The following is a 14106-nucleotide window of genomic DNA, read 5'->3' as shown; positions in this document are numbered from 1 at the left end:
TGTGCACTCTCCACATGGCTAGCAACATCTTGATGATCTCAAGATCTGAAAAAGTAATAAAAAAAAAGCTTGTTGACCAATATTTTTGTACTCTTTGTGTGAGGACCTAGTCTCACACCGAAAATGTAGCTAGCAAAGGAATTGTATAAAAATTTAAACCCATGGCTACTTAGTAACTTGGATAATTAATTTTTAAGCTCATGGTTCTGCTCAAAAGTTATTTGGATCGATTCTCAGGTCTAAAGTGTTACAGTTGATAGAGAGCAAACATATCAGCCACTCGTATGTTATGATTTTGACTACATAAGAGAGTGTAAAGATTGGACGAATTTTACAAGGGCATAACTTAGATTAATCATTTTGAACTCGTAGTTCTGCTCAAAAGTTATTTGGATCAACCCTTGAATATAAGGTGTTAACACTTTTCTCTGCAATGGTTAATTAGCGTTACTTCCATCTACGTATTGGATGAGGTTCCTTGCACACTGTTAGCTAGGCAAGATTCATCTTAAAGAACACTTTAAGAAAATAAAATTAGAAGAGTGAAGTTGACTTATTCTTGGGGGCTATTGGATGTTAATTGAGGTTACTTCCACTGTTAAGTACTGACGTAAATTTACAAGAAGTACAAGGATTAATAACACACCCATCTATCCTATCATCTACAAGGTTGCTTCATGAAATGGTGGTCAGCAATTCTGGAAGCTCAGGAAAGCAGAGGAGATGCAGATCAGGTGAATGCAACCATCAACATCCTCTGGCAGATTTGGAAAGCTAGGAATGATAGAGAATTTAACCAAAAGGAAAGAGAGTTTGAGAAGGCTCTAAAAGAATGGGTGGAGTTTGATGATGCTAACAAAGGAAAGGAACCAAGGAAGATCACTCAGGAAACAGAAGTACAACAGTGGACTGATCAACATCAGAACGAAGGAGGCATGAGGATGCTACTCAAGATTCATACCCAACAAGATCAAAGTCAGTCTATACTGGGAATAGGAATCACAGCAACTGATAACTTTGGTCAAGTACAAGCAGCCTAGGCACTCAGAGAAAGAATGTCGGGGGATCCATTACAAGATCAAGCAGAAGCTGTGAGACTAGCTTTACTAAAAGCTGCCAACCAAGGCTGGAGGCACATCAAAGTAGAGCTGGACAACAGAAGACTGGTGGAATCTATAATGGATTCAAGATAAAACAATTGGCGGGTTTCTACTCTTATTGAGGACATTCAGTCCATTTGTAATTTGTTTCATCAGTGCTCTTTCTCTTTTGCTAATTCGGGGAAAGTAGATAGTATTAAGCTGAGCATGCATGCTCTTAACATTTGAGTAGATGAAGAATGGGTTAATCGCACTCTTAGATGCTAATGCATCATTGACATATGTAGGACTGCTGTCCTTTTGTTTGAACCTTTGTCCAAATACTGTAAAGAGTTGAATATGAAATACAAAGCTATCGTTTCGACAAAAAAAAAAAAAAGGACTGACAAAGTAAGGAAGATCTAAACAGTTTTTATTCTTCAACTTGATGTAGGAAAGATAGAAATCTGAACAACAGTCATACAGATAGAAAAAGCGAGCCAAAATGAAGTTAAAGACGGCAATCCATGCAAACTTTATAAGAAAACGAAGTAGAACAGCCTAAGGTTGGTGAGGATAGAGGCGAATGGGAAGTCCCTGAGCTGGCCTTGGAACTGGATAATGCAAAACTTCCTCATCAGGAATTAGCTTTTTCCATCTGAAGTGAGTCACAACATTATGCAGAAAAATGAGTATTGATACCCGTGCATACTCATTTCCAGGACACATACGAGCTCCGCCTCCAAATGGTACAAATGTAAATGGAGCCATGCCATCACCTTGAAACCGTGATGGATCGAACTTTTCAGGATCACGGAAGTACTCGGGGTTTTTGTGTGTTACATCAAAAATCCAGTGGATCTGTAAGCAAAGCACACTCATTTTGATATAACGTTTTGTAACCAAGAACTAAGATCAAGAATTAGGAGAGACGAATATTGAGTTTTACCTTTGAGCCTCTCGGGATGGTATATCCATCAAATACAAAATCAGTGATAGCCTCTCGAAAACTTCCAGTTCCTGGTGTATATATTCTCAACACTTCGAGTGCTACATCCCAAGTATGCTTCATTTTCCTTAAATCCTCCCAACTGAGTCTACCATTTTGTTCCTTAATAATGGCGATCTCCTTTTGTTCTTTATGGAGTATATGCAATATACATGGAGAATGCTAATTGGATTAGTTCTAGATCCAGAATTCAAAAAAAAAAAAAAAAAAGTTCATTTGCTACTTCCTCAATAATAATATGCATAAAGCTAACTTCTTGTCATCGCATCACGTTACCAACCTGTGGGAAAAAGGGGAATGGATGCTGCAAAGGGTAGAAATTTGAGTCAAACCCTGGAATGTTTGAAGTATCTATTCTATTAGTACTATCTCTCTTACGTTCATCCATTGATACTTGACATCATCAAGCTATATCTGAAGCAGAATGTTCTGATAGAAAACTATATTTGAAGTATATATCTATTCTATTAGTAGTATATCTTATATGCTCATCCATAAATGCTTGAAACAAATCAAGTTATACCTGAAGCAGTTGTGCTGACAGAAATAAAGTAGTAATACCCTCGTGCTTCTAGTTACAACTCCTGACTGTAGGGAATCACCCAAATATGAAACTGATGGTTCAAAAGAGAGCATGAATCTACCATTTAAACAATTATAAACAAGAACCAAGTCAAATTCCATTTAAGTTTCCTTTTTCTATCTTTTTTCTGTTATCGACAGCAGTGTTGCAGGATGATCAGACAACATAGCAAACTGATCGCTAAATTTGTGGACGCTGGGCTAGTCAGGTAATTTCCTCTATTTAGGTACTCATCCAACTGTCTTTCTGGTCAAAGACAATAATTCTTCCCACTGAGCATCATTCTAGCTGACATTAGGTTTCTTCCTTTGATCGTTTGGTTATTATAGAACATCCAGATCAGGCTATTTGAAGCACTAAGTAATTAGTTCTTGAACATACCTTTTAAGACAGAAGTATATATGTCAGGAAGCTCAGAAAGATACTTCATGATAATTGTGATTGTGCTATGAATAGTTGTATAGCCGGCTTGCACCAAACCTACTAAATGGCTAGCAATATCTCCATCACTGAGGAGTTGACCATTATCATCTCTTGCCAAAACCATGTGTGAGACAAAATCCTTTCCGGAAGATGGACCATACTCTGAAACATCACTTCTTCTTTGTCTGATAAGTGCTTCCACCTCTTTACGCATAAGCTTTGATGCTTTAATGGCACGATTCAAAGCTGTTCCTGGCAAATTAAATGGCATGGAATGAATACCTGTTCCTACATCTTCTGTACCCTTCGCAAGTTCGTCAATTTTCTCTGGATCATCAAGGCCTAAGAATATATTACATGCCAATGTTAACAAGTACTTCTTTGCCTTGTCACCCACATTCACTTCTTCACAGTTCCATTCTGTCTGCAAATGTTTCTTCATTACAGCATCCATAATTCCAACATATTCTCGAAGCACATCTGTCTTGAGAATGAATGGAAGCAGTTTCCTTAACCTATTTGAATGTTCACTGCTAGGTCTATGATCAGACTTGGGAAAAATCTTGTCCATTGTGCTCGGCCACCAAACCTGGACCAATTTCCTTTCATTGGAAAACAGAAATTTGTTTCCCTCAGCACTACATAGTATAACCATGGGCTGTCCAATCAATGATGTCCTGAAAACCTTGGACGAATACTTGTTCATCCGATCTTTGACAAACTGGTAAGGAACACCTTGTCGAATTTTGGTGAAGTATTCCAGACTTTCACCTAGTAAAGGCCAACCTGTTCTCCCTGGTGGAAGCCTTTGGTTTTGACAAGAAGAATTGCTGTTCGCAATGGCCAACTTTTTCCTCAGCCAAAGCTTGGGAAAACACAGATATGCGAAAGGAACGAGGAATAAAAGAAACAACAGACTGTATGATAATCCCATCATTGTGAGTGTTATTTGCTACCTTAATGTGAATAGGAGATGATGCAGCAAAATTTGCATTCTGCAGCAAGGCCCATCTCCCATAGCGGTCTTATATATTAACCATGTCTCCAAAATTCTATAAAAAAACAAAATAAATAAATAATTGCTGGTTGACCTTAACCCCGTTTCTGCTAAGATTAGTCCTAATTCGAGTATTAGTAGTTTGCAGTGAGATCAGTGATGATATTAAATAACCAATGGAAGCACGTTGATGAACAAGAAAACATAAGAAAAAATCAATTTCCATAAGGCAATTGAATCGCAACGGATCTTCTGTCCCACACTCTGTGTCATTCTCTGTCCCACTTTTTATTATATTGCTATTTCTCCTTCATAAACATCATGTTTTAGTTCTTTTTTGTTTCCTTATAATTCAATAACTATTAATTCAATAAAAAATAAATACTACAGCTTCAAAAAAGCAATATATAATAGAAAATTAAAAAATACAGCAGAAAATGCATAAAAAATCATTTTTTATGCATTTTGATTTTTTGAGTTTGTTAAATTTTATGTATTACTGAATTAATAGTTATTGGATCTTAAGGAAACAAAAAAGAACTAAAATATGATATTTATGAAAGAGAAATAACAATATAATAAAAAATGGATCAGAGAATGGCACAGAGTATGGGACAGAAAATCCGCTACGCAATTGAATTCATCTTTTGACTACTGGCGGCTATGATTTAAACTATAAGACAATCTTGCTTCCTTCGCTCAGATACATGCACGTTACTTTTTGTCAAGACATTAGATCAATATCTGCAAGAAAGAAACTAAGTCAAACAATTTGAAGTGGCATTCTTCTTGTCTTAAAATATGTAACTACCGTTGACCAATTCAGCATTGGACGGCAGCCAATTAATTGTGGTTTCTGTACCTTTGGGTTTTAGGTGTGGAACTTATTTACATCATGTTGTGTTTCCATTCCCATTTTACCATTTATTAGTTTTTTTTTTAAAATTCATTAGCTTAGCTCCAAAATCATGATTGTGCTTCATGGAGTGAGGACTACATATTTGACAATCCTCATTATCATTACTATCAAAAAAGAAGTAGAATGAGTTTTGGCGATAGGTAGTGTAAGTGTGAAAGCATATTTTGATCTTAGTTTTTATTATACTTAAATTATCCTGATCTCTTTTAATTAGCGTTATTGCATTTCAATCATGAAACTAATAAGAAGAACGAAAAGTTTTTCAATAAATTAAATCTAAAATTTTTTATAATTAAAATTAAAAACTGCCCGTTTATAACTATATTCACCAATTATTTTCCTCATCTCCAATTAATTATTGTATGTGTTAAAATTATCTCCAATTATTATATTGCTAAGTGTGATAATTAAATTTAACTATCTTTTATATACATATTGGTTTAGAAGAAAATCATGATTAATAAGAAGACAATAGGCTATAAACAGTTAATGAGAAAACAACAGGTTAAATTGATGATTAAATTCACTACATTATCTCCAAAGAAATTATTGACAATTATATATAAAAAAAAAAAAGCAGAAAAGGTTTACATTTTAGAACAGCACAAGAGGAAACTCGAAAGGATTCTGCATCTCCAGGGTAATCGTTCCTTGTAAGGATGCGTATCCAGTTTGTATTATGCCTACCATATCGCTGGCAATGTCTTCGTGACTGAATAATTGACCATCAGCGTCAGCCTCTGTACAGTACTACCATGCATGCTAACAAGGCGTACCTAATGTTTTTGAATTGGTGATACACCTAAAACTTAACCATGGAACAGCTGCAGTTAATTAGGAGGGTTCCCACCACTGCTCTATCAATTATTCGATTTTTGGCCCCTCTCCCCCCCCCCCCCAAAAAAAAAGAGAAACAAAAAAGGTTCATGAAAGTAGTTGTGGTAAATAGTCTTGAAAAGCTACTTGTTCAATTTTGTTCACAATATTTGTAATCTTTTAGTACATAATAACCAAAAGATATTTTTTGTTTTTCCTTTTAAGTGAGTAGCTATATATATATATATATATATATATATATATACAACTATGATTCCCAACTACTTCCTTTATGTCCCAACTATGATTCAAATTTAGAACTTGATAGTAAAAAGAATTTTAAAAGTAGTCCCTACTCACCAAAAAATCCACAGCTATAAGCGAGCAGTATCATTATTGGTCATAGTCTTGATGAGAAAAATGCAGTTTTGGCATCCAAACTTATAGAGATGAGTAGTTTTAGTTCCCAAATTTTGGACAAAAATAAATTTGGTACCCAATCTTTCAACTTTTGAGCAAATTTAATACCCTTGACGGATTTTTCCCAAATTGCTACTAGAAAAAGTCACATGATAGTCATATATCCAGCAATTATTGTATTAAAAAATACCAAAAAAATGTAAAATTTCATTCTGACACTAAGTGTCATGTAAATTATCTTTCTGATACTAAGTACTAAGTTTAAGAACTAATAATTTTATTAAGTAAAATATCCTTGTAACACTAAATACTAAGTTTAAGAACTAATAATTTTATTAAAAGAATATTTTACATTTTTTGGCATTTTTTTATATAATAGTTGTTGGACATGTAACTATCATGTGACTCTTTTTGGTAGTAATTTGGGAAAAAAATCGCCAAGGATATTAAATGTGCTAAAAAATTAATAGTTTGGGTACTAGATTTTTTTTCATCGAAATTTGGAGACTAAAAGTGCTAAGTTTGGGTCCCAAAAGTGCATTTTTCTCTAGTTTTGATTGTCAAGTTTGGTACGTGTCTACCTGAAAACAGTCGGTGTTGTCAGAGTCTTTCCTCCGCCTTCGTCATTTGCTTTTGGCTTTCTTTCATGCTTTACTTTGTATGATTTACCTTTTTTTTTCTTTTGGCTGCCGGTAAAGGTAAATGTAATTTTAGGAGCATTTCAGGAAACATACAAGCAAAAACCTTTGGAGCTAGCTGGCTAACTCGTACAACGCTTACTTGAAATAAGGATTAATATTTTATACATCCAAAAAACTAACAAATTTGAATATATGCCACATATATCTGATTATAATTCATATTATGTGATATGATTTAAATTTATTAGTGTAGAAAAAATTATACATTGATAATGTATAAAAAAATTATCCTTAAAATAATAATAATAATATTAACATTGAGGAGTTACAAGTAAGTCGAAGATTGATGCCACACCCCAAAAAAGGGAAAACAATAATTGTGATAGCACCGTGTGGATGGTTGACCTATGCGGCGGGTGCATGGATAAGCTCGCTCATAATTTCCATCAGTAAATCAAACTACTTGTTAGTAGAAAATGGGGATAATTTTAGAAACCTTCCTGAGATTTCTGATAATTTCACGGAGCTTTCCTAAAGTTTGAAAAATTATACATACTTTTCTTATTATTTAAAATAATAATACCATCCTTAAATATTTTAATGAAATTTCCTTATTTGGTATACTTATACTTAGAATGACTTTTAAAATTGTTTTTTCATTCTTTTTCCTTCTTATTCCTTTTTATTTTAATTTTTTGTCAATAAAACTATAGAACTATCACTATTATCTCTAGTTTCTATTGTAACTAAATATCGAACAACTTTATACGTAATCCAATGTTTTTTACTAATCTTTGTTTTCTATTTTTTAGTATTAAAATTAACAATAAATCAAAAAGAAATTGCCCAAAACCAATACTAAATTATGATAATCCCATTACTCGAAAAATTCATAAACTCTGAATCAATTATTTCAACGTTTTATTTTCTATCTTATAAATCTAAATCCATAATAAAATACTAAAAAAAATATCGTATCATAGTGATAAAATTATTATTACTATAATTGTTTATCAAATAGTAGGTATGAACATGAAAAATTCGATACCTTTTCCTTATAATTACATTAAATAATTTTATAATTCTATAGGGAAGTAAATTAAAACTCATTACACAAGGATATTTTTTTGGATATTTATTTAAAAATTTGATCAATTCAATATTATTTTAAATTTTGTTACTAAAACTATCAAATCAAGGAAGGTATGTTTAATTATTTAAATCTTAGAGGAGCTCAGTGAAATGGTTAGAAACCTCCTGAAATTATCCCTAGAAACACCTTACGTAATGACTAGAGCCGTGCTTTTGTGGGAATTGGGAATATGTCAATGATGGGGTAATGCCTACTGTCTAATTCAGCCATTTATCAGTATATTGCTGCCTGCGTCCTTTCCCCACATCCCTAATCTGCCTTCCCCACCCACCCCACAAAACCCCCAAAAGGAAAGAAAAAATTTCCCATTTCTTGATCAGATCCACCCATCGTCAGTGACTGCCTTCCTCATCAACCATGGCTGAGAAGGTAAGCCAATTCTCTTGCTAGCTTTCCAAACCATCCCTCAAATGTTGGTGATATTATTGTTTTGCATCTTTTTTTCCCCCCTTTTTTAGTCTTTGCTCAGTTAGTGGCTTTATTTCGTACGGACAAGAATTTGAGTTTTTTTTTTTTTGTGTTTTTGGGGTGATGCTCAATTTTTTTGGACAAGAGAAATCAGAGACCATGTATATGATGAGAAGCGAGATCTGGTGACCATCCCCGTGGTGTGCTGTAGCCCGGAGAAAATCCGCGACAAATTATGGGTGACGAAGTCATTAAGAGCACTGAGATCATGGAGCCAGATAAGATCAAGCCGCCCGAGAAACCTGAGGAGGCCGAGAAGCCCAAGCGGCCGGAGAAGCCTGAGGAGACCCAAAAACCCTCACTTATAGTAATTGAAAAGTCGAAGATGCCCTGGTTGCCCCCAGGCTACTGCTCCCACCCCGACATCGATGAGGATGGGAAAGTCCAATATTTTGGTAAGTTGTTTAGAGATTAGTGAATTACTACTACTGCTGGTAGGCCTTGTTTAGGTAGGCCCAAAACTTTTTTTTTTTTTTTTGCATGTGTGACACACCTAAATGGTCTTGTAATATTTTCAATTATATCACCCCTGCTCTAAATTAAAATCCTTTATTGTCATGCTTAGAACTATCATTTGGCTTAGGTATATTATTTTTCAGAGTCTGCGTTAGTTAAAAACTAGGCGGAAATGCTTTCCGTCTATTTTTCACTTTACATAAAAGTTTAGCATATTATGTGGATATTTTGAAAATTTTAGAGGGATCACCTGATATGATGCAAGAAGCACAGGCAATTATCAGTAATTTACTTGGAAATATTAATGCGAATTACTTACTGCCCCGGTACCATAGACTAAAGTCAGCTTGAGAAACACAACAGCCTGCTTCATCTCTGTAAGATAACATATTAGGGAAAAATGCACTTTTCATCCTCAAAGTTTGGGTTGTTGACCAATTTCACCTCAAAGTTTCACCCAAAACACATTTCATCCTCAAAGTTCCGTAATTTTGGCCAATTAAGGACAATTGACGGGAATTTGCAAATTTATCGTTAGAACCAACTTTAAACCCAACAAAAAATGGGTAAAACCGAATGGAGCCATTTTTTAACGGAACAATAATTTGCAACGGACAAAAACCAACATTCTTCTCCTTCTTCCCTCTACCTTCTCCCCTCTGCCTTTCTGCAACCACAAAATTTTTTGTGCAGCTTCAGCCCAAGACTGCATCTCCTGATATGCATCACACAAATGCAGTAACCACATTATATAAAGATCTGGAACGCCTTCTGTAATTTTAGTAGTGTTGTCAAAACAACTAGCGTATTATTACTTCCTTGGTGATCTTTACTGAAGTTAGGGGGCGTCATGCAGGAAGTTAAATCCTTTTCGTGTATATATGCTAGTATTATATTTATATCTGGTACTCTTCTTTTTGGAGTTACTATTGTACTAGTCCCTTTAGAGCTGAACAGTTCATAAAATAGTTTAACCCTGTGGAAAGCTTGCCTGGCTTCTTTTACAGAGATCCCTTATGTGAAGTAGAATTTAGTTACGAAACAATATGCAACTTCAACTCGCCTCCACCATGCATTATGCATAGGTAACAGGGTAAGGATATAAGGGGCCAGAAATTGGGGCCATTGGTTTGAATTCAACAGCTATCATATACAAGTTACTAGGTTTCGAATGCATTTGTTACTTAGCATCCCCTGAAGACGATAGCATACATTGTTGTTGCAACAATTTTCTTCAATCTTCTGATTGGAGCAGTGTAGTATTATTCATGTTCATTGCTCTGTATGTGGTATCATCACAGCGAACTGCACATTTAGCTGACTTGGTAAGTTAAAATCCGAAGCAAAAGCTTCCATCTTGAATAGCAACGTATAGCACAGCACTCAACCCAGCAATTTCCAACTCAAATATTACTGGTTCTTGGGGGAGGATGTCCACTTAGAAATGCTTTGAAAAGTGTGAGAGCTTGGGAGGGAGAAGTGAAGGGGACTTCATGGGCTGTTCCCTTAACGGTAGCATATGTCAAGTGTGTATTGTTTTTACTGTTCTCTAATCGACCAAATGATTGACTTCAGCCCCCAACCTGCAGGAGCAAAGGCCAATGCAAGTTTGTAAAAGGCCTCTGCTGCTGCATATCGATCCACAGTCATAATAGATGCCTAGAAGATTTTTTGATTAATACCATATATTAATAAAAATTCATCATGCATATTATATGTGGTAGGATTGATCATAACATCAAATATACCAGAAGCGCATGTTCCAAGCTAGCATCAAAAGCCAAAAGAAGGCTGTCAGCAAGATATTTGACCTCAGTCCAGGACCAATGGTTCTCTGATAAATTTTGAGGAACAGAGACAAGTGAATTATCTGGAAGACCACAATCATTTAACAAGTTAGGACTCTTAGATTCATCTGCCATTTCCCTCAACGATATTCTAAGAGCGCTTCACCACTTTCTTCAAGTGTTCCATCAGATTTCATCTGAGTCACTTGAACTTCAGATATCAATTCAGAAAGAGTAATAGTTACCATGACCCTTAGCCTAGCTGTTTGCGTGAAGTAGGAGAAAGAGCTCTACAACATGAAAAAGCTAAACTTTACTCAACATGTCAAGAAGCATATTTACTGCTGGAGCCATATAACTATCCTAAGTAAATCAGTAACTATACCCGGACAAGTATTTGTAGGCCAGTAACAGCGCTTTTCCTGATACTGTCATTCCGAAAAACTGCAAGACGAAGAAGATGAAAAGCAACTTGCTTCAAGAATCGATCATTTTCCCTTGCCATTAGTGTTGCTCCATGGAGTTCAAAGACACTGTTGAACACAGGGAACAGAGCTTTCCAGAATGCCAGGGGTTGATTACGAGAGAAGACATTCATAAATATAGAATTCAGGCAGTCAAGTTTCCCATAATCAGTTGCGATGCTGTGGGATGCAGCAGTTCTTGAAAATTTCTCAGCTATTTCCAGAACTTGAAGACTGATGGCCGCACTAAGGTTTTCTTCCCAAAGTTCCTAAAAGAATGGAGAAGAAAGAAGGAGAAGAATGGAGCTTTTCCCTTTTGCTATTTTCCAAATTTTCGTTCGTTACAAAAAGTGGCTTCATTCGGTTTGACCCGTTTTTTGTTGGGTATAAAGTTGGATTTGACGGAGCGTGCTTCTCACGTGCAAAGTTCCGTCCAAATTAAATAATTATCCTTCATTTCCCGTCAATTGTCCTTAATTGGTCAAAATTACAGAACTTTGAGGATGAAATGTGTTTTAGGTGAAACTTTGAGGTGAAATTGGTCAACAACCTAAACTTTGAGGATGAAAAGTGCATTTTTCCCTAACATATTATTAGATGACCTTCACACAGAATATTATTGTTATACAAAGCAGAGTAGGGAATGTACTGTGGAAGTCTTTTCATAAGCATATTAGAGGGGACGAAGGAAACATATGATGGTCTACTCTTAGTCCTTAAAGAGGATAAAGGAGAACTGGAAGGGCCTGAGCAGGGCGGGGAATTGGATAATGCAAGATCTTCTCATTGGGAATCAGCTTTTCCCATCTGAACTTGGTCACCACATTATGCAGAAAAATGCATATGGCTAGCCTTGCATATTCATATCCAGGGCACATATGTGCTCCTCCCCCAAAGGGGACAAATGTATGAGAAGATGGACCATCCCCTTGGAACCTTGATGGATCAAACTTTTCAGGGTCAGGAAAGTATTCTGGGTTCATGTGCGTGGCATGCGCATTCCAGTGCATCTGCAGACATCAAACATAAATGTTTATCCTTGGCCGATAATTGAAAACAAATTAATCTCAAGATTTACAAGGCAGAAGAATGTCAAATTTATTTACCATCCATCCTTGAGGGATTGCATATCCTCCATAGTCCACATCAGTAATTGCCTCTTTGAATCCCCCGAGTGCTGGTGATTTCAGTCTCAGAGCTTCACATGCAACATTCCATGAATACTTCATCTTCCTCAGATCCTCCCAACTGAGTCTGTCTTTTGATTTCTTTAGACGTGCAATTTCCTTTTGCTCTTTCCCCCATTCATGGAAAACATATTACTATTAGCAAAGATCTTTTAGCTTGAAAATCTTTCAAACAAATGAAAACATATTCTTCTGTTTTATCCTAACGTAAACATACAGATGCAGGAGCAGAATTAGCTATTGATTTACCTCTTAAGACCAAGCTGTAAACATCTGGATGCTCTGTTAGATACATCATGATGTTGGTGATTGTGTGGTGTAAGGTTCCATAGGCAGCCTGAAGCGCACCTAATAAATGGCTAGCAATGTCTGCTTCATTAAACAACTGTCCATTGTCATCTGTAGCTTGAAGAGCGTGCGATATGAAGTCTTTTCCTGATGATGAATCCAGGCACTCAATCTTTCTTTGCCTAATCATTTCCTCAAACTCTTCCCGCATCAGCTTTGATGCTTTAATGGCGCCACGGAAAGCTGATCCTGGAACATCTAAGGGTATTGCATGCCATACCATCCGTTACCTCCTCGATACCCTTTAGAAGTTTATCAATCTTTCCTTGATTCTCGATTCCTAAGAATATATGACATTCCAATTTCAATACAAACTTTCTTATATTGAATATTCATCCGTTAACTGTACATTTATATTGAATATTCATTAATTAATTGTACAGTAAGTTAATTCTTGCAGACTAACCAAAGAAAGGACGAGATTAAAAAAAACAGTTGGTGATTAGAGGTCCTTCGTTAAGTAATTTCTTTTAATGTACAATTAAAAGAAGTGAAAATAAAAATTAAAAAAAAAAAAGAAAAGAAAAGTGTTTCCTCATTACTTATGTATTCATATTTCCCACACACTAATTAAAATTTTTTTTTTTAAAAAGGTACCCTTTATTAAACTTCTGATACAAATGACTTGATGCTCTAAACTTGATCAGCAGTGGCGAGGCTTATCCGCTCAAGCAGTCATTGGTTGGATTCAAATAATTATTAGTACACTAAATCCTATTTTATCATGCTTAGAAGTTAGAATTGGAATTTCGCTTAGGACTATTACATTTTAGAGTTTTTTTTTTCTTTTTAAACAGTTCTAAATCAATAGTAATTTTCTACTTACTCTTTTGATGATTCGGATCCGTGACTTGTCAATTACTGGTGAAACTTCAGAGTCGTCTGCTTGCTTATAACCATTTATCCTCACTAACGATTGATGACTGTAATGATTGGACTATTTTCATGGGGATTTCTGCGCATTGATCATGTTGTGCTTCCATTCCCATTTTACCATTTATTAGTGTTCTTAATCCATTAGCTGTGCTTCAAAATCATGATTGTACTTCATGGAGTGAGGACAACATATTTGACAATCATCATCATTATTACTATATAAAAAATATGATGAGCCTTAGCAATAAGGAGTAGAAAAGTATAAGCATATTTTAATCTTAGTTTACGTTATACTTAAATTATCCTGATCTCTTTTAATTAAATTTATTGCATGCTTTTTAATTAGAATTATTGTGTTTCAATCATGATGCTAATAAGAAAAATGAAAAATTTCAATAAATTAAATCTAAAAAATTTTGATAATTAAAATTAAAAACTGCCCATTTACAACTATATTCACCAATTATTTTCCTCATCTCC

The 14106-nt window shown here is 35.2% G+C and overlaps 1 protein-coding gene across 1 annotated transcript; it reads right to left on the bottom strand.

The window, feature by feature from the left end:
- Positions 1-1580: 1580 nt before the first annotated feature.
- On the bottom strand, positions 1581-4028 carry LOC113750667 (dammarenediol 12-hydroxylase-like). The gene is made up of 3 exons (XM_027294619.1): positions 3053-4028; positions 2029-2216; positions 1581-1940 (listed from the first exon to the last, which is right to left on the bottom strand). Exons 1-3 carry the CDS (start codon positions 4026-4028, stop codon positions 1641-1643), a joined length of 1464 nt encoding a protein of 487 aa, XP_027150420.1. The 3' UTR covers positions 1581-1640.
- Between the last annotated feature and the right edge of the window lie 10078 nt (positions 4029-14106).

Source organism: Coffea eugenioides, chromosome 10 (genome assembly GCF_003713205.1).
Source record: "Coffea eugenioides isolate CCC68of chromosome 10, Ceug_1.0, whole genome shotgun sequence".
Taxonomy (NCBI): Eukaryota; Viridiplantae; Streptophyta; class Magnoliopsida; order Gentianales; family Rubiaceae; genus Coffea; species Coffea eugenioides.
This window is presented reverse-complemented; position numbering and strand designations above follow the sequence as displayed.